At 36.7% G+C, this 26,670-nt stretch overlaps 2 protein-coding genes across 4 annotated transcripts in view; one reads left to right on the forward strand and one right to left on the reverse strand.

Moving 5' to 3' along the window:
- Positions 1 to 966, forward strand: part of LOC110894040 (putative disease resistance RPP13-like protein 1) — a 104,325-nt gene extending 103,359 nt beyond the window's left edge. The window contains exons 5-6 of the transcript XR_004876639.1: positions 162 to 298; positions 456 to 966. The gene's annotated coding sequence lies outside the window, so the exon portion shown is untranslated. The remainder of the gene's footprint in view (positions 1 to 161; positions 299 to 455) is intronic.
- A 1,978-nt stretch (positions 967 to 2,944) lies between these two features.
- On the reverse strand, positions 2,945 to 12,472 carry LOC110894041 (polygalacturonate 4-alpha-galacturonosyltransferase). 3 transcript variants are annotated; one of them, XM_022141202.2, is made up of 11 exons: positions 12,221 to 12,472; positions 11,826 to 11,982; positions 10,404 to 10,565; positions 9,896 to 9,930; positions 9,322 to 9,381; positions 9,087 to 9,224; positions 8,891 to 8,992; positions 7,930 to 8,264; positions 6,464 to 6,821; positions 4,570 to 5,148; positions 2,945 to 3,458 (listed from the first exon to the last, which is right to left on the reverse strand). In XM_022141202.2, the coding sequence occupies exons 3-11, from the start codon at positions 10,558 to 10,560 to the stop codon at positions 3,183 to 3,185; spliced, it is 2,040 nt and encodes a 679-aa protein (XP_021996894.1). In that variant the 5' UTR covers positions 10,561 to 10,565; positions 11,826 to 11,982; positions 12,221 to 12,472; the 3' UTR covers positions 2,945 to 3,182. The 3 variants fall into 3 exon arrangements, with proteins under 3 accessions (XP_021996894.1, XP_021996895.1, XP_021996893.1); XM_022141203.2 differs by lacking the exon at positions 12,221 to 12,472 and adding an exon at positions 11,543 to 11,607 and having other exon boundaries at positions 11,826 to 11,862; XM_022141201.2 differs by lacking the exon at positions 11,826 to 11,982.
- Between the last annotated feature and the right edge of the window lie 14,198 nt (positions 12,473 to 26,670).

A 26,670-nucleotide genomic window follows, 5' to 3' on the forward strand; every position in this document is an offset into this window, starting at 1 on the left:
AGCATATTTTCAACACACTTTTTAGCACACTACCTCACTAAACTAATTTGATCACTTAATTACTTCGGTAATTTTTGACCAAAACAATTATTATTATTATTATTATTATTATTATTATTATTATTATTATTATTATTATTATTATTATTATTATTATTAAGTGATAGGGATACGGAGCTAATCCATGATCTAGCAGACTGCAGACTCGTATTTGGTGCGACTAGACAATTTGAAGTTATACGAGGATAAGTAATGGAAAAATGTCTCAACAAGCCACACGCGTGGACAAATGCTATAGGTGAGTTTTCCCAACTCTCAGGGACCCAATTTCGTCATCTAGAGCTCCGATGTTGAAGTCAATGTTTTCCGCAATTAAGCATTTTTAATTAATTCCGCTTGTTTGTAAAAAAAACGGCTGGATTTTTTTAACTAGATATTTATTCGTTGTTTTTTAGGCTGTTAATTTCAAGGAACTTATAATTGATGAAGAATCAATGGAGATTACCTCTGACGGCAAGTTACCACTAATGAGGATTATGGAACTAGCCTATGATGTCAATTGTCAAGTTACCATCCGATGAAGATTAAGGGAACTTACCACTGAAGCGAGTTACCTCTAGTGAAGATTGATGAAGTCTCGCTAATGAAGAAGAGATGCCACGTGTTAGCCTATCATTTGAAGATGACAATCTATTGAGAGGATGTTATACATAATTGTCACTTGTCAATTCCGTACGTCTCAACAAGAATATAGATACACGAGTCTGCATTGATATTATTATCACTTGACCCCATAGTTTAATGTGTGCAAATTCAGAGAAAATTTGCATGTCACCGTCGTCATAGCTAGAGCGTTAGCTAGAAAACCATCTGTAAATTCAATTTTAATTTATAACTAGTTTTACGTGATGTATTGAAACAATCGATTTTGATGAATACCTTGTGCTTATAGCAATTGTTCTTCTACTCTTGTTTATTGTTTTGCGCATATTGTGAATCAGTTGACGATGAAACAATGATACCTGACACATTGATTAACTAATATTCCGCTGCAAACTAACTCACAGTGAATGTAGGGTATTATCTAAGTTTTAGCTTGATTGCGATGCACACAAATTTAATCTCCCAACAACATTGTATCCTAGAAAGATCTAATTCTCTTGGTAGTAACTCGGAAGGTATTCATGCAGTGGCAATATCTTATAAATAATGGATAAACAAAGTAGACATGACTTGTAAAGTTTACACAACTATTGCCCTAGGTTGTTAATAGATTTATGTAACAACTGGTGATTGTGATTTAGATGGCAAGAATGCACAGCTACTATTACGACACGATTGTTTGATAACCCTATACTAGCAACTTCAGTTGACAAATTACAATAAAAAGAAGGCAAATTGGATTTAAATAATTCCAACTTTCTCAATTTGGTTGATAATAATTCCAACTCAGTTATTGGGCGATAATAATCCAAAGCGGTCCATATTTGGCCGATAATAGTCTGCGTTAAATAAGCTTAACGGAGTTAAGTTTTTTTTCCGAATTACAACCGAAGTTTTAGGGCTTTGGCTTATAACGAGGATACGAGTTGATTGATGTAAAATTTACCTCGAAATACTGCCCCAAACGACGAAAACGGTGCTTTAATTCGGGTGTTTAAACTTCCAATTAACAAAAATCAAGCCGTTTGAAGCACCATTTCGAGGTAAGTTTTACATAAATCGACTCGTATCCTCCTTCTGATCAAAATCCATAAAACATTGGTTTGTAATTCTATAACACCTCGTAAAATCGTGTCCAATAATGCATTGACATGTGTCCCAAATCCTAGTGATGCCTAATGTTGGCTAGGAGGGACTATTTTTGCCAAAAACAAAAACTATGAATGTGGAGGGACTAAAAGTGTCAACATGCTAAAACTATGCCTTTGAGTGGCCTTACACGGTGTCCGTATTCTCAAATGAGCCACTTGTTGGACGAGAGGAACCGTTTGAGGAATTGTTTGAAAGTTTGTGAGAAGAAGGGTTAAAAGCGTCAATATGTTAATTTATACCTCTAAGTGACCTTTTGACGAACAGGGAGCTTTATGATGTTCGGTCATACTCTCGGGTGTGCCTAATATTGGCCATTAAGGGCTTTTATGCCTAATATTGATAATACATGAGAGTTTAGAAGTTTAGGGGCTAGACCTTTACGGTCCGCAAGCACTTGCCCAGCTCTGAAAAATTACTTGCAGTCCACACCAAGGCTGCCAAACCCCCTAATTCGAATCTATGGGCTTGTTGGCTGTTTATGACACGTTTAGGGACGCTTGTTACCATCCCATGAAGCCTCTAAACACCTGGAATGATCAAAATCATCCTCAAAAACTATAAATAGGTGTTGGTTTTCATTGTAAACTTGCACCATTTCTTGTTTTCCTTTCTATAGTAATTAGGTAGGTGTTAATCCCTCAAAAGGGCACCTCCTGAAAATCACGTATGCTTGGTCAGTTGACGGGTCAAACTTATTGTCTTAAAAAGTCAAACTAAGCAAATTTTGAAATATTCATAATCTGAGTTTAGAAGTGTTCTAAAATATGTTTCTAACACTTAAATAACTTGGTAATAATTATTAAAACAAGTGTAAACATGTTCGGCTCGTAATTCCAATTTTAGGATCGGTTTGCAACCGAAAGTCGCGAAATTCGACTTCTACTTTGACTTTCGATTCTGACCAAATTAGATTAGTTTGCTACTGATTTAAGGTTCCGTTATGACTTTAAACGCCTCGGATCGACGTCGACCTCCCACTTTTCAAAACCAGACTCTTTGACCTCCCCAGAACCATCCTCTGACGAGAAAAATACAAAGACTCGAAAGAACTGCAAGGATGCAACCCGAAAGAACACAAACAAAAGAATCAGAAGACTCGCAGGCCATACGTACGAGAAACTAATGAACATAAACAAAAAGAACACGTAATTCTTACAGAAGAACGAAGGTAGATATACACATCCAAGTCCTTTACAATTAAACCTTCCTCCTACGAAAGTAACGAAACCAACACAAGATACATCCAAACTACTATCGTCGACACCTATTCCAAGCAAGTCGCATACACAAATACACGGGAACTATAACACCAATATGAACTATAACAAAGAATAGAATGGAATGACTTTTCGATAATAAAAATCTTCTCATTCGCCTAGTTTGCAACCCCGAACATACGGGTGGTCAAACTTTATGTATTTGACCCAATATGAACGGTACTTTGTCATTGCCAACTCTAGCCACGGTTTCATGTTTCCGTTATAGTGAATCACAGCTGCTTTCTCGATATCTCTTTTGTCAATGCTCGGGTTGTACCCGAGACCGAGTACATGCCATGACTTGTCGAGTGGATGTGTTAGCCCGTAAAATGTCATTAGTCCAGGAGGCAACGTCCCGAGCTTCCATAAAACCCGATCTTCATTCTGATAACAACACAATCAGTAAATTATCTAACAGTTAATGAAATATATTGAGCCCAGATTGTATTGATGACAAGCATGTGGGAATGTAAATGAACCTAACGGACACAAAGAAAAGCGTATTCATGTTCGTTCACTTAACTTTAACCGAACATGAACACGAGCATTTAATCCAACACATTTAACCGAACATGAACATGAACATTTAATCTAACACATTTTTTGTTAATGTTCATTTATCGAGAAAATGGGCATGTTCGTGTTTGTTTATGTTCGTTCATTTAAAACATAAACAAACAGTTCAAGAACGTAAACGAACATAAACAAACATAATTTAACAAACAATAGACAACACAAATGAACAAACATAAAGGAAAAAAAATAAACATAATTGACTAAACATAAACGAACATAAAGTATGTTTTTATATGAATTAGTGATAAATTAAGATAACTTCCATCGCAAAACCCATTTTTATTACTAGAAAACCCAATTACTAATTAATTATACTTATATAAGTAGTTAGAAAGTTCCTTTTATGTTTAATATTCATATAAATATAACTACTTATGTATTTAAACTGAAACGAACATAAGCGGACGTTCATGAACATAAATGAACGAACAAAACAGACGTTCATGAACATAAATGAACGAACAAAACGTGTGTTCATGTTCATTCCTTAAAAAGTAAAGTACATGGATGGTCCCTGTGGTTATCCAATATTTTGGATTTAGTCCAGAGTTTTTTAAAGTACGCTTGTGGTTTGCAATTTGTAAACGTATTGGGACCATCTGTGTACTTTTGGCAAAAGTTTGGGACTAAATGTGTTACAAAGTGCAAACCACAGGGACTATCCGTGTACTTTAAAAAAGCTAATGACTAAATCCAAAATTTTGGTTAACCAAAGGGACCATCCGTGTACTTTACCCTTCCTTAAATTAAATCAAAACAAAATTGTGTTCATGTTCGTTCGTTTATTATATAAACAAACATAAACAAACTTCCCGTCGAACAAGTTCACGAACAGTTCATAAACGTTCGGTTCATTTACAGGCCTACATGTAATAAGAATCTAGAGATAAAAAAAAAATTATTACTGTAAAAATCTTACCATATTTTGCCATTTGTGGTAAATACCAGTTATATCCTTCTTCTTCCACACATCAAGATCAAACATATTCATCCCGTAAGCCCATCCACACGCATTCGGGTCAAAATTTCTCGCAATATGAGGATTCGAGAAATTCAAATACTTATCAAAACGGTGAAAGCTTTCTCCACACGTTTCAACCGCACCGTTCACTTTCCCGTTCAGATCGACCTTCCATAACCCCGTTAAGTCTTTTTGAACCACAATATCATCATCCAGAAAAAGAATTTTGTTCAATTTGGGATAAACTTGAGGGAGATAAAACCGAAGGTGATTCAACATTGAAAGATACTTCGGGTTTCGGTACTTTAAATTTGATGAACCGGTTGTTTGATGATCTGATTTGAAATAGTATTCTTTCATCGCGGCGGATTCGAGTTGTCGAAGAACCGGACAGTAGGATGAGTTTAGCCATTTGAATTCGTCGACGTTTTCGACGTGGATTGTAGCTTTGCCAGGTGGATTAAGTAAAAACCACATGTTCATTGCTCCGAAATTTAATTTATCGGAGACGAGATGAAAAACATGTTTCTCTGGTTCCTGTATTAGATATAAATAAGATCATTAGAACCATTAAAAATCTTAGAGCCTCCAAATTAAATTTAAAAAAAATATACTTAACGTAGTTTTTGCAAATGAACAAAAACTATCGAAATTTACCCGCGCTATGCAGCGGGAATTAGGCCAGTATCGGTTTGGTTCATTACGGTACCGGCACTCGTTATGACAACCGAAAGAGAAAACAAAAAATATTGAAGAAAATTTATTATAAAAAATTTATATAGCAATGTCGAGAATAAAAAGATGAACACAATTGTATTCAGTTTTATTTATTTTTTTAAATTAACGAACACGAGTTATTGAAAAAAACATAGTTAATACAAATTTAAATGGGTTAAAAGCGTATATTAGTATAAGGGGTAAACTCAAAATTAAACAAAAAAAAATAAAGCCAAGTGACCAATCAAAGTGAACTCTATTCACAAAACTTGCAAGTCAATGCAACTTGGCCCATACAAAAGGCACGTTTTGCAGGGGCGGACCTACCTTAGGGGAAGGGGTAGCCTCCGCTACCGCTTGGCGCTCCGGCGGTGGTGTAAATTTTGTAAAAATTTGACCTTTTTTTGAGGTTTTTTCGATTGCGTTACCGCTACGAAAATTTTCTAGATCCGCCACTGACGTTTTGACATATGCTTAATGCTTACTTGGACTATAGGCAATCAAAATATTAAAGTTCACAATCCGCAAAGTATTTATGTTTGACAGAACGTTCAAGAATCAAGATTAATTGTAAAAACAAGTAACTGATATTGCAAATCTTTGTACTGGTTTATAGACGACAACCCATTGTTAGGTTGAAACGTATGCCATGATATATGATGCTTATAAATAAAAAAAAAGAGTAAAATGCCATTGTTGTCCCAGAGGTTTGGCCAGTTTAGCAACTTTCGTCCGAGGGTTTGTTTTTCCAAATCTGGATTCAAAAGGTTTAAAATCTTGTCATTTTCATCCGGCTCGTTAACTCTATCCATTTTTCTCCGTTAAGTCAGGGGTATTTCCGTCTTTTTTGTTAACTTAAAGAGCAATTCGGTCTTTTTCACTTTATGTACAAGCATTTTGCATAATGTACAAGTATTCAGATACCCTTAATGGAGAAAAAAAGATAAAGATACCTCTGACTTAACGAAAAAAAATGGGTGGAGTTAACAAGCCGGATGAGAATGGCAAGATTTCAAACCTTTTAGATCCAGATGCGAAAAAACAAACCTTTGGACGAAAGTCGCAAAACTGGCCAAACCTCAGGGACGAAATGGCATTTTACTCAAAAGAAAAAAGGATACATAAATATAAATACCTTAGCATTCTTGATAGTCGAATTCACAACCACCGATGCAGCCAAGACATTATCAGAGAACAGAGCATAATGATAGAGATCTGGATTCTCAAGATTCTCCCTCCTTGGGAATACGCGTTTCTCCAACGGAAGAAGATAATAATCGATTGTTAGGCGCATGGATAAGCAATGAATACCGTTTGGGATTGTTTTGGCAGCGATTTGACTCAAAAACATGCTCTGTTTCTTCAAGCTACGAACTCGTTCATCTGCTGACTGTAGCATAGCTCTCAGCTTCCCCGTGACTAACTTACAATCATATAGCTGTTCTTTAGCTTTAGACAGTAGTTGACCCATAGCTTTGATTTTCTCCGCAACACTAAGAATATTTTCATCAACAAAACACACTTAAAATTGTGCTATAGATGGCAAAATAGGGGGTCAGATGGGTTGCTATGCAGTTAATATTGGTGATATATCACAGATATATCGGTCAGAATATCGGCACTGGTATTATCGGTGATATTGACCGATACATCACCGATTTTCCCCATATCAGTACCTTTCTTCTTATTGCTGCTATTAGTGTTTTAAGTCTTAATGAGTTCCTACTTGCTACAATTGTTAGTGTTTTGCAAATTGTAAAAGGTTAATTTGTTAATGGTAGGAGAGTATACTAAATTGTAAGCGATAAATTGCTATCTATCTATGTATCTATCTATCTATCTATATAAATTCTGCATGATACTAAAATTACCGATATCCCACCGCAATAAAGTATATCTCAAATATCGGTCTTTGACCGATATCCTCTTAACCGCATTAACTGCATAGGTAAATGGTCAAAATGGATAAAGTAGGACCAACATGCCAACACTTTTCTTTTTGTCAATTTCTATTGTAGTATGATAAATACTTAATATAATGTGTAAAGTACAGTAGTACACGAAGGTCCCTGTGGTTTACCAAAATTTTGGATTTGGTCTCTAGCTTTCCAAAAGTACACGGATGGTCCCTGTGGTTGGCATTTTGTAACGCATTTAGCCCCCAACCAACAAATCTAAAGGTTTTAGCATGTCCAAGTTAGGGACTAAATGTACTACAAAGTGCAAACCACAAGGACCATCCATGTACTTTTGGAAAAAATATGGGGACTAAATGTGTTACAAGTGCAAACCACAGGGACCATCTATGTATTTTAGATTTTCATAAACCACATGGACCATCCGTGTACATTACTAAAACTTATTGAAAATAAAAAAAGCCAAATTTGTTGATCCAAACATTAAAAACTAAAAATTGTGTGAGCTAATAAGTTTAAAAAAAACGAATCCAAACAACACAATATAAAAATACTGAATCAAATCTGTAAAGAGTATGTATTGAGTAATTTTTGTGTGAGCTAAAAAACTTTATTTTATTAGTTTGACCAATTATTAATAACATATAACTAAAGTTCATCCTTGCAATAATAGGCACTTACTGACCTGTGATTAAGATCAGCATCAGCTGTAGCATCTCCTAAAGCACGTTGACTTTCTTTAAGTTGACTTTGCAGTTCATGTGCTAATTGTGTCTTGTTTTTCATTGTTGCAATGCTCATATAAACCCTAGCCATAATCATTTGATCCCGAACCAATCGTATAGTTGTGTCAATGTTCTCGTTATCATTCTCTTTTCTCCAAATACTGTACTTTCCAAGAACAGCAGAGTCAACCGACTTTGACCGCTCGATGGCCGCATTTTCAAGCTTTATGATGACATTGTTGTCGTTTTTCACTAAATCAGCCGCTCGATTTTCGCGTCTTTTATCTCTCAGTTTCTACAATGGTAAAAAAGAGTAAATTTAATCATCTCATAAAGGGTATACCGTATATGTTACTATGGGGATGCAAACAAACCAAACGTTCAGCGAAGAGCTCGTGAAACATTCGGTGGGAAGTTCGTTTGTGTTCGTTCCTTTATTGGACAAACGAACACGAACAAGAAATTTTGTTCGTCTAGTTAGATGAACGGACATGAACAGAGGCCACGTTAGTTCATTTATGTTCGTGAACGTGTTCGTTTATGTTCGATTGTGTTTGATAGTTAATTAGTGTTTTTAGTTTTTATATTTTATTTAAATACTTCAAAATTCCGACCAAGAAAATATTTAATAAGTGTCATATCATATATTTTGTTCATGAACACTTGTTTGTGTACGTTTGTTTCCATTTGTGTTCATGCACGTCCATTTTCGTTCGTTGCCTAAAATTAACAAATGAACACGAACAAGTTCATTTCCTTACAAACGAACACGAACATAAAATTCGTTTGGTAAGTGGTCACGAACGAACAGTTCATGAACACATATATTTCTCAACAAACGAACATGAACAGGATCTTCTTCATGTTCGTTCGGTTCGTTTGCAGCCCTAATCCTTTAAGGATTTCAGATTGAAATATTACCCTCCTCGCCAGCTTTTCAGGCGTATCAACCGATTGAGAATGACCATCTAGAATTTTCTCCAGTTTACCGGTTGGGGTCCATTTTCTAGTACCTTCCGTTATCTAGTAGAAAAAACAGGATCAATTTTTTTTTTGCACAGCCAAAAAATCATAAGCATTCAAAGCCTATTATTATAACTTTATAGTTTATACTAACCTCAGCGGGACTGGAAGTACTATTGATCACGTGGTCTTGCTCGGTGAATTTCCAAGAAGCTGATAGGTTGTTTTTTCGAAATGAATCAAGACTCAAAGGTCCTAAATCATCTGTGCTTGCCTTGATGACATCAATAACCTAAATTATATATATCGTAACAAAAGAAAATATGAGATTATATTGAATGATTGAATAACAATTGATGGATGAACATTATTACACTTTAGCAGCATACCCTTTTCGAAAAAAGAGACCGGATGTGTTGAAAAGCCAGCTTTGCTCTCCAATCTACGTCCTGCACTCGTGCTCAAAGTAAGTATCAAATTATTATCAAGAGTAAAATGTCATTTTCATCCCTGGGTTTGGCCAGTTTTGCAACTTTTGTCTAAAGGTTTGTTTTTCCGCATCTAGATCCAAAAGGTTTAAAATCTTGCTATTTTCATCCGGCTCGTTAACTCCATCCATTTTTCTCCGTTTAGTCAAAGGTATTTCCGTCCTTTTTGTTAACTTAAAGGGCAATTCGGTCTTTTCAGAGGTATTCGGTCTTTTTACATAAAGAGAAAAAGACTGAATTGCCCTTTAAGTTAACAATAAAAGATGGCAATACCTTTGACTTAACGGAGAAAAAATGGGTGGAGTTAACGAGCCTGATGAAAATGGCAAGATTTCAAACCTTTTGAATCCAGATGCTGAAAAACAAACCTTTGGACGAAAGTCGCAAAACTGGCCAAACCTCAAGGACGAAAATGGCATTTTACTCTTATTATCAAATATAAATAATATAAATGAGAAATGAGAAAGAATAGTACTTGCTTGCCGATGCTAGTTGATAAATCATTTACATCTGCATAAGAAGAGTAAGATATTGAGAAAGAATAACTAAAGCACACAAAGAGATATCAAGCAGTCAAATTTATCTCAATACGCATAAAGCTGGTGGGTGTTTGGGATTAAGTATCCAAACAGTTACCTTACTAATTGCATATTCTAAAAGCTAACAAGCACTTTTGAGTGTCTGAATAAGTGGATGAATAGAAGTGCTTATGCTTATCGGCTTACTTTATGGTGAAATTAGTCATTTTCAATAAACAGGTTGAGATTACGTCAAACCAATCATTCTTCATGGATTCAAAACTACAACTTTACCCTTAAGAGCGAAATAAGTTGTTTTCAATGAAAAGTTTACAACCACATCCAAACACCCCCCAAAACCAACTCATCCAACACAAATATAAACCAAACAAGGCTTCATTTATTAAAACCCTAACCATAGGTCCTAACAAGCACATTTCAACAAAATCTCATCAAATCACTAACCAATTGAAGTATACATCCCACTCCCAAAGAAGTAACCCACGGGAGCAAGAACTAAAAGCAACATAATAACCACAATTGACATCCACGATCCACTTCCACCACTGTTCCTCCGGCCACCTGTCATTGAATTCCCCCTCTTAAACGCCATTGTCGCCATATCCCCTACAAAATAATACAAATCATCAAAAACTGTTCTTAAATCAATGCATACATTCAAAACACAACACAACACATCATCATCATCATACTCGGTAAATCCCACCAATAGCAAAGCTAAGGTAGGGTCTGAGGAGGGTAAGATGTGACAGCCTTAACTCTACCCCGTAGGAATAGAGAGGCTGCTTCCAGTGAGACCCCCGGCTCGATAGTAGTTTTGCATCAAGCCTTGGACACAAGGCACATAACACTCAGCAATTAAGACAAAGGCCGATTAGTGCATGTATTCCATTGTCTTTCGGCTATCAACGCCAGTACGTGATGCATGATTAACCATCCCCTCTTTTAACGTTATTCAAAACACAACACAATTGAATCGAATTTGATCAAATTGAACCAAATTACCCAACAGACAGAGAGATCAAATTACATTTGCGAATTGAACACATAAAGTTGAAAAACACTAAAAACATAACAGAAATGAATCAAATTAAATACATCTACCGGGAAGAGAGGAAGATCAAGTGAAAGAGTATCAGTTCTCAAATTAAAACCCTAACTTTATCATATTACAATGGCGAATCAAACCTATAAAGTTGAAAAACACTCAAAACACAAAACAATTGAATCAAAGTAACAAACAAAAAGTAAGATCAAGCAAACGAGTACCACCTCTCAAACTAAAACCCTAATTTTATCACATTACATAGGCGAACTAAACACAAGATGTTTCAAGTATCGAAACGATGTCGTTTTACTGGAAACTGTGAATTGCGAGTGAAAATAGAGATGTAGAAACTGAGATCTGCAACAGTGAATATAATTTTATTCTTAAAATCAACACATACATTCAAAACACAACACAATTGAACCAAATTGAATCAAATTGAACTGAATTACAATCAGTTCTCGAACTAAAAAACTAATTTTATCACATTGCATTGACGAATTGAAGTTAAAGAAACACAAGATGTTTCAAGTATCAAAACGATGTCGTTTTACTAGAAACTGTCAATTGCGAGTGAAATTGAGATGTAGAAACTGAGATCTGCAACAGTGAATACAATTTTGTTCATAAAATCAATGCATGCATTCAAAACACAACAAAATTGAATCAAATTGAACAAAACCGAATCAAATTATCAGAAAGAGTAGCATTTCTGGAACTAAAACCCTAATTTTATCACATTACATTGACAAATCAAACACATTAAGTTGAAAAACACTCAAAACACAACACAACTGAATCAAATTGAATCGAATTACCTGTTAGAGTATCAGTTCTCGAACTAAAACCCTAACAATATCACATTACAATGGAGAATTGAAGTTAAAGAAACACAAGATGTTCCAAGTATCAAAACGATGTCGTTTTACTAGAAACTGTCAATTGCGAGTGAAATTGAGATGTAGAAACTGAGATCTGCAACAGTGAATATAATTTTGTTCTTAAAATCAATGCATGCATTCAAAACACAACAAAATCAAATCAAATTGAACAAAACTGAATCAAATTATCAGAAAGAGTAGCATTTCCGGAACTTAAACCCTAATTTTATCACATTACATTGACAAATCAAACACATTAAGTTGAAAAACACTCAAAACACGACACAATTGAATCAAATTGAAGCAAATTGAACCAAATTGAATCGAATTACCTGATAGAGTATCAGTTCTCGAACTAAAACCCTAACAATATCACATTACAATGGCGAATTGAAGATATAAAGTAGAAAAACACAAGTTTTGAGTATCGGAACGGTGTCGTTTCACTGGATATTGTGAAATTGAGGTGCAGAAATTAGAGATCTGAAATGGTGGATATGGTGATTTTGTTAATGTAGTGATGAATGATGAAGATGAATTTTAAAGGTTTTGATTGATTTTGTTGTGAATTTTTTGTGATTTTGTGTTTAAAATATTTTTGTTGGTTTCTGGTTTTGTGATGGAACGGTGTCGTTTTCGGTTTTGGGATCGCCGACACTCGTGCACATTAAGTTTTGAGTTTTGATTGTGTTCAGTTGAGTCCTTGGAGTATACGGAGTTGTCACATTTGTCGATGAATTGTTAAAGGGTAAAGGGTTCCTTGTCGGTAAAATTGATTCGGTTAACTTTTATTTTTTTTGTTTTTTACTTTGTAAACAACTAGTAGTTAGGGCCATTGTGTTGCGGAGAGACCGTTATATCAAATTAAAAAATAGAAATAAAACGTTGAACTGTAAAATTTATACCAAAATGTAAACCGAAAAAAAAAAATCCACACGTATAGCAAAGACGTTGACAATACTTGAAATCTTATAGAAAAAAAGTGAAGTGTGTTGCGACGGTACTGTTAAACCGAACAAGAAATAGATGTAAAAACATTGAACAACGCATGCGTATTTGCGGCATGTTAACTCGCAAGTCAATCAGATTTGAATTTATAAAATAATACTACTACTAATAATTGTCAAATAAATGAGTAAACTGTAATTTTATCCCCTGTGATTAGGGGCGAGTGACACCCTTACCCTCTATTTCCTAAAATTTGCTTTCTTACCTCCCGACGTTTTCTGATTGCATCAATGTAACCCCCTCAATGTGAAAAGACGTTTTTGCCCTTGATAATAAAAAAGAATTAGAAGTAAATGACACATTTACACCCTTTGCTTTACCTCCGCAGACATGTTTACACCTTGTTTTATTATAATGTCTTCTCTGGCGATGTTTCGACCACGCGATATTCCGACCAACAGAGAAGCGTATTCCACGGTGGCTGGGAAGGAGGATGCTTGTTGTCAGGGTTTATTCAACTTAAGCCGCACGATTAAGGGATCTCAAACGGGTTATCCAGAATTTTGCGATAGCCGATTGAAGGATAAAATAGAGTTTCTGTGCGGCAAATGTTTGAACTAGAGGGGTCAATCTTGACCCAAAGGCTTCCAAGTGGGTCAGTTTGGGTTTCGGCACGATGCAGGTTTTCGATTGGAACGGGTCAGTTTGGGTCGGGTTTCGGGCCGACACGGGTTTCTGCAATGAACGGGTTTTGGATCGCAACGGGTTTTGGTCTGACACGAATTTCCGCACGAAATGAGTTTCGGGTCAGAACGAGTTTCGTTCCATTTCGACCCGTACCGTTTCGACGTGAACCGTTTAGACGCGTACCGTTTCGATGCGAACCGTTTCGACCAATACCGTTTCGAATCGAACCGTTTGGACGGGAACCGTTTCGACGCGAACCGTTTTGACCCGTACCGTTTAGAATCGAACCGTTGCGACCTGTACCATTTCGAATCGAACCGTTTCGACCAGTACCGTTTCATGCTTTAAATAAAATAAGGAAAAAGTGTTAGAAGTGTGCGAATGCATTACTTCATTTTCATGTTTGTTCGGTGCAGACATAAAATTTATTGTCAAAAACCGAGTATTAATTAACAAAATAATAAACCTACATGCATATTATCCTTTTTCCAATTCTCAAGAAGATATATTATACATGCATATTGAAATCAGAGAATGATAACAAGTATTGAGCTCATATTATCTATATTAATACAAACTCACCATGAACAGTACTTCGAGATTTTTGTTTAATATTATTTTTTTAGTTTTCATTATTTTATTGTTTTATCACTTTATTTGATCTTAATTATATTTATTCTTATATTACTTTTAAGATACGGTCAAAGTGTGTGTTTTTTTTAGTTTTCATTATTTTATTGTTTTATTACTTTATTTGATTTTAATTATATTTATTCTTATATTACTTTTAAGATACGGTCAAAGTGTGTGTTATCAAACAAAATACTACAAAAATGGATGCATATCGGTACCTATTTTGTTCGGCTCAGTTCGGGTACGATATCGTAACGATAGGGTGTCAGTTTATGGAAAGCATTAACAATAAAATTAAATATCGGTACCGATTGATACATATGTTGTTTAATCGGTTACGATAGCGATACAACGTCTGTTTTCAAAAAAAATTGCAATGTTGAGATATAATAAACGAAGAATGCAAACGAACATAACCAATATCAACTGAACATGATCACTACTGGTATCGATATTCGCTTTTATTGTTTTCGACTGATGTTATGTTTCCTCTTTGGAATGATACTATAACAAATGCCAGTACTGTAACGAACCAAACTAATATCGACCGATTCCCGCCGTGAAACGTGTGGAAATCTCACTAGTTATCTACTATATCAAAATGAAAAATCACCATACAAACACCTTTCTTATATAGAGAGGGGGAGGAATCTAGAACCTAACCAACTTTACAAACTCAAGCTAAGTGCCTCTAACTAACTAGAAGTACATACATTTGACACATACATACTGCCCCCTTGATGTATAGTCACTTTTAAAAAAAATAATAATTTTTAACCAACCCGACCCGAAACTCGTTCTGACCCGAATCCCTTCCAACCCAAACCCGTTTTCACCCGAACCAAAACAACCCTTTTTTTAATTGACCCGTTTTGACTGAACCCGTTTTGGCCCATAACCCGACCCGACCCGTTTGCCAGGTCTAGCTTGAACCGATGATTTTCAGTCATAAATTCATGATGTTATAATACTTTGGATTGCTTTATTTTTCTTTATACTAGAAGCTTCAATGGAATGTTATTCCTCTTTGCTACTTACAGCAACTGGCGTATGTACCTACGACAATTGATCCTTGCCCAATGTGTAAAATATGCTAGTCGGCGTATTTTACACCAACTGGTGTATTTTTCACCTTCTCCAGATCTCTTGTTCATGGCTCGTTCTTTGTGATATAATCCTCATAAACTCATGGAATCTCTATTGTTGCATTCTACGTATAAGTAGGGGTGTGCAAAAAACCGAATTAACCGAACCATAACCGAATAAACCGACCAAACCGAACCGAAAAAACTGAACCAAATAAAAATCGGTGGGTTGGTTAATGTTTTTTTTTTGAAAACCAAAAGTAGCAGGTCAGTTATGGTTATCAGTTTTTCCATACACACCTTAACCGAACCGAATCGACGTGTAATAAATCTTTGTAGGATTTAGGACTTTTCACCATATTTTTAAAATTTTATAATTTTACTGAAGATTTTTAGTACTTATGGGTTTTTCATATCATTTTGTGGTTTTGGTTGATGTTTATTTAAATTTATGGAATGTATCATATCATTTTATTTGGATATTCGATAATAATTGGTATTAATGTTATAGATTATATGTATATTTTAGTACTATGTAATTTATATAATCTTAAAGATAAAGGTCGGTGGCTATGCCACCGACAAAATTACAAAACTGCCCCTAAAGATTTTGACTTGACAAAAACAGTTTGCGTGATCACACTTCACATTCTTTCCTCTCTTTCTCTTCCATTTCTATTTCAATAGTCTTTCTCTATCTCTCCCTCTCCATCTACTTGACCAACTCCCCCATCATTTTCTCTTTCTCATATCAAAAAATTAGTCTTCATTACAAATGTTAGACATCTATAATTTTATTGTTAGCCCTGGTTGTCGTCGGTAATCACCAAACAACCGCCGCCGCCGGTAATCATCGATTTCATACGCATGTTTTAGTTTTTGTGCGAACAAATAAACTCAGATAAACTCCAAAGTGTTTTATTTCACAATCTGCATGTTACAAAATATACACCAGAAAGTTCATAACAAAACGTTAACAGATAACGATCACATGATTACTTAAGAATGATCAGTGATTTCATCCACAAGAGACTGTATAGATATATAAAACGACAGAGATATGTACGGATGTTGAAGAAGATCACCGATATCGTCATTATCGTCGGTGGTGTGAAGGTGAAATGCTGGCGGTTCTTTGGTAGGTTTGGAAGACAACTTCTCCATGTAGCGATGGCCAGGGGCGGACCTATATGGTGCGAGTCGGGGTCCACGGACCCCCAATGTTTTTTAAAAAAATAGTTGAACCGGTATGTTAAATTTTTCAAGGATCCCATAAAATAAATTAGTTGGACCCCATAATATTAAAAGCAAATATGGTATGGTGGTAAATCTCTTTGTTCCAACAAGTAGGTCTCAAGTTCAAGTCTTACATCTCTTCTTTTTCAGTTTATTTTTTCTATCAAAATTAGACTAGTGTTTTAAAACACCCCAACCACCCATTAATCCTCTAATTTGCTTTTTTAAAATGATAAATTTAATCTCTCCGAATGATTTTATTTCACATTTGATTAACACATAAGACTTTCAACATATAGTGGTGTTAAAAAAAATTCTTAGACAAAATTTTCAAGTTATGTGAACTAGTTGTGTTGTTTAGGTAACTATTGGTTTCAAGCAACTTATTAATCACCACAATTTGATAACTTGATTCTTAAAAATGGTTCTTAATAATGTAGTTGTTTCATGACCAATAAATGCTTCTACATTATTTACTAGCCTCAAGCCGATCCGACTACGATTACCGACCCGAAAATTTTAATGTTTAGTTGTGAAAAATTCTAACACAAGAAAAATGGACCCAATGAAAAAAAAAATCCTGGGTCCGCCACTGGCGATGGCAAAAACAACAGCGATGGGGAAGTCGTGTCGTCTCGGTTGATGGGGTGGCTGTTGGCAATTTTTGGGTGGTGGTTATGGTTTTGTGGCAATGTGTAACAACTGTCAATAAAACCCGTAATTAGAATAATAATTATCCAATAAGAAAACCCTAATTAAGACACCCAAGTAATTTGGCGTAAACCCTGAAATTTCCGGAATAATCGGAATCAGGATTAGGGCCCCTAAAACTCAAGGGGGTTAAACCCTAAGTTACGATTATCTAAAAATAAACGCTGTCGAATTACAATTTTACGAACTGGCAACTCAGCAGGGCTATACCCACAGCAAGGCTACCCTAGGCTAGGTGGGTTTCCCAGGCGAGTAGCGGAAGAATCCCTGTCATCTTTCGCGACACGCGGGAGATGCCAAATTCATGTATAAATACTGGGCATTGGGACTTGAATTCTGTCTTTGGAACGACGTAAAATCGAGTTACGTAGACCGAGTTATCACAGAAACCGTCCAACACACACACACACTAATCACGAGGTACTGCCGCAATCAGGGTAATAACTCGATCGCTATTACGATTCAACGTCCGATCGATTATAACTATCCAACGATAGTCCGGGTGCTGCTCAATTGAGCTTGTACTTTGATTATTCGTCGTGATTTCGACTTGAATATTAGAGTGCTGTTCGAATTCGGACTATGCTCTGTTATTCGTTGTGAATCCGATTGAATTATCGAGTATTGCACTGATTAATCGTTGTGAGGGTTTAATCTCGTGAATTGACGTAACTGCTGTATTAGTTACTAACCTGTCTGTGTGTGCATTATGTTAAACTAGGTGTAATCAAGGCTAATCAGTAGGCATTATCTATTTGCTCGTTAATCTGCAATGTGAGTCATTCTTCTTTTTATCAACTGTTTTACAATACTCCAAATCATTTTTCAAAGTTATAATTGCAGTGATTAAGTTTATGTAATCACCAAATTACAGCTGGTATGTGGGGTATTGTGCACATTACTATTTTTATCACTCTATGTGGGTGAATATTACTCTATGTGGGTAAATAATTACTCTATGTGAGTTAACCGTCACTGTTGGGGCAACGGGACCCAATAGTGGTATGACCACAGTCACAGATCCGGTCGAGTGACAAATACCTATTCTTGATAATTGGTTGATAGAAACATTGTAATCGCTCTTAATACTGTAACATTATAACTAACGGGTCGTTTTAGAAAATGGAATGATTCACTCAGTATTTCCCCGCTGACAAAACCTTTTTCAAACATGTTTCAGGTGATCTGTGTGATCCAGGAAAAGTGCAGTAAAAGCACTATCAAGCTCAGGGAAGTGGCTCAGTGTAAATAAACCAATAAAACATGTCTTGGAAAATAAAGATTTCTGTGTGAAATCAACTTATTGTAAATTGTGGGATTTATCCCTTAAACTTTGTGTAATATATTAAACGAGCATTTTCCGGTGAAAAGATCCTGTTGTAAAAAGACTTCCGCTGTCACATAAATTAAATACCACGGGTACCACTGAAATCTGCTCGCGGCCCCCGGCTCCGTCCAGGGTAGGGTCGGGAGGCGTGACAGAAGGTGGTATCAGAGCTTATAATAATTACTATTGAGCCACTGATCGAGCAGATTAAGCCTAATATTGGATTGAGTATTTGATAAAATACTTAATTCTACTAGTTGTATTCTGTGATTATCTGTTTATTAACTAATTGTTTGTTAGTTACAGTGTGGGTAAACAAAAGCTGTCTGCTATCTACCACAAACTAGATATGGCCTCTTCTTCTAAAAACCCAGTAAACTTAGAAGAAGGAATCTTTGTCCGCAAGGCAAACTACGAGAATCCTCTTTCCCCAGAGAAAAGGGATTCGATACTCAAAAAGAGTCAGGGGAACAAGAAACCCCGAACCAAGAGAGTTAGGTTTAACCCAGAAGTCCAAGAATTGGGTAATAGTACACCGTGGGAAGATAAAATAGACAGGAAATGGGCAAATCTCTATATGATAGCTACTGTGGCAGAAAATGCAAATCTTTAAAATCTGATAAGTTGGGGCTAGTAAGGAAAAAAATCACCATCCAGTAAATAAACAAACTTTTAGTGTGTTTATTTTTGTTATCTTCTGTATAAACTAAAATGCAATAAAACTTCAGTGTTTGTTTGTTTAAACTTTGTTCCAAAGTTTTAACATTGCATTTTTGTATTTTGCATATATGCTATGCAGCATGAATGAGATATCGGAAGCATTCCAGAATCTCAACTTATATCCAGTGCCTATCGAAGTCTCTCACGACTTTACTGGTTACATTGCTGACATAGAAGAACTTGTGGAATTCAAAGCTCCACCGCTGGAAAAAGCCAAACCAAAAAAGAAGAGAAGATACGTAGGGTGGAGGAAAGTGCGCCGTAGGAAACCAGCCACTAGGAGACTTCCAAAAATAGAAAATCCTGTGTGCATGAGCAAGGGAAAGGAAATAGAAACTGGAGAAAGTTCGAAACCACCAGAAAAAGAAATAGGAATAGATTTCAAGCAAAAGGGAATAGAAATTGGCGAAAGCTCAAAACAACCAGAAGAGATCACATTCCAAGACATAGATCGCCTATTAGAAAACTGTGATGTCATAAGCCCGATTCGCGATAATTTGTACCCTTACCCGGCTACAGTCCAATTTCCTTTAAACGTAGCACCAGCTATTCCTGAACCTTTAATCCACACCCGACCACTAGGTGAACTAGAGGAATGGTGGACAAACGACTGGCAATTCCAAAACATAGTTAACAGTCCCTATAGTTTCCTTCCACAATTTGACCCAGAACCAATCCCGAATCCTCCCATGAGTAATGAAAACTTGGCTGAACTCCGTCAGTTCGGTGAAGAACTGATAGGTACGGGTAATAGGATCAGGGAAATGGGGGAGCATCTAACTTGGAAGTACGACGAGAGGGAGCATCGTTATTAGGACTGTCAGTCAAACTAACGAAAAAGTCAGGCACCCGTATTGTATAATAGTGTAAATAGTAACTTAAAACTCTGTAAAATGGGCAATAAAACTCTGTAAGATACGGTGTGTACGGATGCATATACAATATACCATAACAAAGTAAAAGACAAGGAATCGATAATTTTGGTTATGCCTGTATATTGCAATAATTTATGTGTTCGTCTGTGTGAATTTTGTTATTAATAAGTTAGACACTAATAAATTCCTACCAATTAGCAGATGGAAAACGCTAACAATGAACCCATTAATGAAGTGAATCAATCTGAGCAAGAACAAGAAGATCAATATATAACTCGACAAGATATCGAGCACTTTATCGCCCAAGGAATAGCCCATGCTATTCCAGCAATTGTGGCTGCTGTTCAAAAACCTGCCGAACCACAACAAGTAAATCCAAGTAAACGTACTCTGGAAGATAACGGCAGTAACAGCATAAATGGAGGCGGCAATCATAACGATCATGATCCGCAACAAGTCCCACTTCTAAAAAGAATAAAAGCTGCAACGTCTGGTTGCACTTACAAAGAGTTTCTTGCTTGCAAACCCGCTGAATTTGCAGGTAACGAAGGGGCAACTGCAACACTGCGTTGGTTAGAGAAAACCGAAGCAGTAATCGCAATAAGCAAATGTGCCGAAGAGGATCAGGTGATGTATGCATCAAATTTGTTCAAGGAATGAGCGCTAGAATGGTGGAATACGGTCCTCCAGGCGAAAGGAAGAAGGATAGCCTATGCCATGAGTTGGGAAGAATTTAAGAATCTTGTAGAAAGAAAATTCTGTCCCGAATATGAAAAAGATCAAATGACAAACAAATTCCTAAGTCACCGCATGACAGGGGTAGATTGTCGGGGCTATACTTCGACATTCTTTGAATTCGCAAGGGTAGTGCCAACACTGGCTTCGCCAGAACCGGTACTTATTTCTCGTTACATCTGGGGGTTAATTAGTGAAATCCGAAACATCGTTAAAGCTGCGAGACCTCGTACTATTGACGATGCTGTAGAATTAGCTAATACCCTAACAGATGAATTGGTACGCACAAGAGAGGAAGATCGCAAGAAGGAATTGGCACAAAAGATTACCCAAGGATTTCGTGTGGGTAATACCAAGAAAAGAGGAACAGGGCAATCCTCAGCATCTCCGCTTTGCAAAATTTGCAAAAAGAAGCATTATGGACAATGCAACTTGGTTTGCAATTTTTGCAAGATGAAAGGACATCGGGAGGAAGACTGCAGGAAGAAAATCAGAATTTGTTATAACTGCAGAGAGAGAGGTCATTTCCAATTTGAATGTCCTAAATTAGCAAAGCCTATAGCCAACCAAGCCAAACCAGCTGAAGGAGCAACCAAGAGAAATGCACGAGCATTCCAACTAACCACTCTAGAGGCCGAACTCATTCCAGATGTGATAGCCGGTACGTTCCTAGTACATGATGTGTTTGCAAAAGTATTATTTGACTCTGGTGCAAACCAAAGTTTTATAAATACTTCATTTTGCCAAGATCTTAAGTTACCATTAACCACTCTTAGGCAAATTTTCACAGTAGAAACCGCAGAAGGAAATTCTGTGAAAATAGATAAAGTCTGGCAAGAAGGAAAAAATAGAATTATTAGGCCATAAGTTTTCTGCAAATCTGTTACCAATGAATTTAGCCGGATTTGATGTAGTGTTAGGAATGGATTGGTTAATAGCCAACCATGCACGAATCCTATGTGATAAAAATGCTGTAGAAATTCAAACACCTTCTGGAGAAGTAATTTTAATTACTGGAGATAAACCTCGAAAGCCACTAAAATTCATTTCCGTAATGAAATTGGCTAGTTATTCGAGAAAACAGGAAATGGTGTACATGATTTCAGTAATCATTAACACTAGAGATAAGGAACTTCAGGACATCCCGGTAGTGTCAGAATACCCAGACGTTTTTCCAGAAGAATTACCTGGATTACCACCCGATAGGGAAGTAGAGTTTAGAATTCATTTAATTCCAGGTACTGCACCAATAGCTAAAGCACCTTATAGATTAGCACCTACCGAAATGTTAGAATTGAAAAAGCAATTAGATGAATTACTAAGCAAAGGATTCATACAACCTAGTTCATCCCCTTGGGGTGCACCAGTGTTGTTTGTGAAAAAGAAAGATGGATCAATGAGAATGTGTATCGATTATAGGGAATTGAATAAAGTTACGATTAAGAATCGATACCCATTACCTAGGATTGATGATCTTTTTGATCAACTTCAAGGAGCTAGGTACTTCTCAAAGATAGATTTAAGATCCGGATACCATCAGTTAAAAGTGCAAGAAGAAGACATACCGAAAACTGCTTTCAGAACTAGGTATGGTCATTATGAGTTTACAGTCATGCCATTTGGATTAACGAATGCCCCAGCAGCATTTATGGACATGATGAATCGAATCTGTAAACCATACTTGGATAAATTTGTAATCATTTTCATCGACGATATACTTATTTACTCCAAAAGCCAACAAGAACACTGTGAGCATTTACACGTTCTTTTAACTTTGTTAAGAAAAGAAAGGCTTTATGCCAAATTCTCGAAATGCGAATTTTGGCTGCAAGAAGTACAATTCTTAGGACACGTGGTAAATCACGAAGGTATTCATGTAGATCCTGCTAAGATAGAAGCAATTACAAAATGGAAAGTCCCACAAACAGCAATGGAGATAAGAAGTTTTCTAGGCTTAGCTGGATATTATAGACGATTTATCAAGGATTTTTCTAAGATAGCTGTACCCTTAACCAAGTTAACCTGTAAAGCTGCTAAGTTTGAATGGGGACCTAGACAGGAAGAAGCTTTTAAAATTTTAAAGCATAGGTTGACAAATGCACCAATCTTAGCTTTACCCGAAGGAACCGAAGACTTTGAAGTATATTGTGATGCTTCAAAATTAGGTTATGGATGTGTGTTGATGCAACGCCAGAAGGTAATTGCGTATGCTTCTAGGCAATTGAAAAAGCACGAGGAGAATTATACGACTCATGATCTAGAACTAGGAGCCATAATTTTTGCCCTCAAAATCTGGAGACAATATCTGTACGGAAGTAAGTTTACTGTCTATACAGATCACAAAATTTTAAGATATATATTTGGGCAAAAAGAATTAAACATGAGGCAAAGAAGATGGATGGAGATGCTAAGTGATTACGACTGTGATATTCAATACCACGAAGGAAAGGCAAATATAGTTGCCGATGCCTTAAGTCGTAAGTACCATGAGAAGCAGAAACGAGTCCGTGCTCTGAGGTTAAATCTACAAGTAGATTTAATGGCACAAATCAAAGAAGTTCAGAAAACAGCAATCCAAGATGATACTGAAGGAATGAAAGGTTATCTAAAAGAACTAGAACAAGGAAATGATGGAATTTGGAGATTCCATAAGAAACGAATTTGGATACCTAAGCAGGGAGAGTTAAGAAATAAGATTCTAGAAGAAGCTCATAAATCTAGGTATACCATGCACCCAGGAAACCATAAGATGTACCAAGATTTAAGAAATAATTTCTGGTGGATCGGAATGAAAAAGGATATAGCCAAATATGTATCCAAGTATTTAACTTGTTCACAAGTTAAGGCTGAACACCAGAAACCTTCAGGATTACTTCAACAACTGGAAATGCCGGTATGGAAATGGGAACTTATAACAATGGATTTTGTCACTAAGTTACCCAAAACCAAAAGAGGTAATGATGCAATTTGGGTAATTGTAGACCGATTAACCAAATCAGCTCATTTCTTACCAATCAAAGAAACCTTTAGTATGGAAAAGTTAGCTCAACTGTACGTGGACGAAGTAGTATCCCTACATGGAGTCCCACTCTCCATTGTATCGGATAGAGATAGTCGATTTACTTCTCATTTCTGGAAAAGTTTTCAGAAAGCAATGGGAACTCGACTAAATCTAAGTACTGCATATCATCCACAAACAGACGGACAGAGTGAAAGGACAATCCAAACGTTAGAAGACATGCTCCGAGCATGTGTTATTGACTTTGGTGGTAATTGGGATAGCCATTTGCCATTAATAGAGTTCTCCTATAACAATAGTTATCATTCAAGCATCGAAGCTGCACCATTCGAAGCACTGTATGGACGCAAATGCAGAACTCCAGTATGCTGGGCAGAAATAGGAGAAAGTCAATTATCAGGTCCTGAAATTGTACAAGAAACTACTGACAAGATAACACAGATCAAGGAAAGACTGAAAACAGCTCGAGATCGACAGAAGAGCTATGCAGATAATCGTCGTAAACCTTTAGAATTTCAAGTCGGAGATAAAGTACTTTTAAAAGTTTCTCCTTGGAAAGGTATAGTACGATTCGGTAAGAAAGGAAAGCTAAGCTAAGTCCGAGATACGTTGGACCCTTCCTTGTGATTCAACGAATAGGACCAGTAGCTTATCGCTTACAACTCCCAGAAGAATTAGCTGGAGTACATGATGTATTTCATGTATCCAATCTCAAGAAATGTTTATCAGACGAATCCCTGTTAGTACCTCTTCAAGATATAGAGGTAAACGAAAAGTTAAAATTTGTAGAGCAACCACTACAGATCGAGGACAGAAAAGTCAAGTTTCTTAAACACAAACGACTGGTGTTGGTCAAAGTCAAGTGGAATTCAAAAAGAGGGCCAGAATACACTTGGGAGCTAGAATCCGAAATGAAGCGAAAATATCCACATCTCTTCCAGTAAATCTCGAGGATGAGATTTTTCTTAAGGTGGGGAGGATGTAACAACTGTCAATAAAACCCGTAATTAGAATAATAATTATCCAATAAGAAAACCCTAATTAAGACACCCAAGTAATTTGGCGTAAACCCTGAAATTTCCGGAATAATCGGAATCAGGATTAGGGCCCCTAAAACTCAAGGGGGTTAAACCCTAAGTTACGATTATCTAAAAATAAACGCTGTCGAATTACAATTTTACGAACTGGCAACTCAGCAGGGCTATACCCACAGCAAGGCTACCCTAGGCTAGGTGGGTTTCCCAGGCGAGTAGCGGAAGAATCCCTGTCATCTTCCGCGACACGCGGGAGATGCCAAATTCATGTATAAATACTGGGCATTGGGACTTGAATTCTGTCTTTGGAACGACGTAAAATCGAGTTACGTAGACCGAGTTATCACAGAAACCGTCCAACACACACACACACTAATCACGAGGTACTGCCGCAATCAGGGTAATAACTCGATCGCTATTACGATTCAACGTCCGATCGATTATAACTATCCAACGATAGTCCGGGTGCTGCTCAATTGAGCTTGTACTTTGATTATTCGTCGTGATTTCGACTTGAATATTAGAGTGCTGTTCGAATTCGGACTATGCTCTGTTATTCGTTGTGAATCCGATTGAATTATCGAGTATTGCACTGATTAATCGTTGTGAGGGTTTAATCTCGTGAATTGACGTAACTGCTGTATTAGTTACTAACCTGTCTGTGTGTGCATTATGTTAAACTAGGTGTAATCAAGGCTAATCAGTAGGCATTATCTATTTGCTCGTTAATCTGCAATGTGAGTCATTCTTCTTTTTATCAACTGTTTTACAATACTCCAAATCATTTTTCAAAGTTATAATTGCAGTGATTAAGTTTATGTAATCACCAAATTACAGCTGGTATGTGGGGTATTGTGCACATTACTATTTTTATCACTCTATGTGGGTGAATATTACTCTATGTGGGTAAATAATTACTCTATGTGAGTTAACCGTCACTGTTGGGGCAACGGGACCCAATAGTGGTATGACCACAGTCACAGATCCGGTCGAGTGACAAATACCTATTCTTGATAATTGGTTGATAGAAACATTGTAATCGCTCTTAATACTGTAACATTATAACTAACGGGTCGTTTTAGAAAATGGAATGATTCACTCAGTATTTCCCCGCTGACAAAACCTTTTTCAAACATGTTTCAGGTGATCTGTGTGATCCAGGAAAAGTGCAGTAAAAGCACTATCAAGCTCAGGGAAGTGGCTCAGTGTAAATAAACCAATAAAACATGTCTTGGAAAATAAAGATTTCTGTGTGAAATCAACTTATTGTAAATTGTGGGATTTATCCCTTAAACTTTGTGTAATATATTAAACGAGCATTTTCCGGTGAAAAGATCCTGTTGTAAAAAGACTTCCGCTGTCACATAAATTAAATACCACGGGTACCACTGAAATCTGCTCGCGGCCCCCGGCTCCGTCCAGGGTAGGGTCGGGAGGCGTGACACAATGGCAGAGACTAAGGTGCTGTTTTTTTTTCTGCACGAAAACCTCTTCTGCTGCAGGCCACATCTGCAGACATCTGCAGGAGAAGAGGTGGACCAAATGTCTGCAGTCTGCAAGGAGAAGAGGGTTTGTTTTTTTTTTTATATAAAACCTCTTCACCAACACACACACAACACACTGATCTCTCTCTACTCTCTCTCTACAATCTGCACCACCGCCATCATCATCACCGCCACCACTTCACCACCGCCACCACTTCACCACCGTCATCATCACCACCGCCATCATCACCACCACTCTCTCTCTCTACTCTCTCTCTAACAGATCTG

This window comes from Helianthus annuus, chromosome 13 (assembly GCF_002127325.2).
Source record: "Helianthus annuus cultivar XRQ/B chromosome 13, HanXRQr2.0-SUNRISE, whole genome shotgun sequence".
In the NCBI taxonomy this organism is placed as follows: Eukaryota; Viridiplantae; Streptophyta; class Magnoliopsida; order Asterales; family Asteraceae; genus Helianthus; species Helianthus annuus.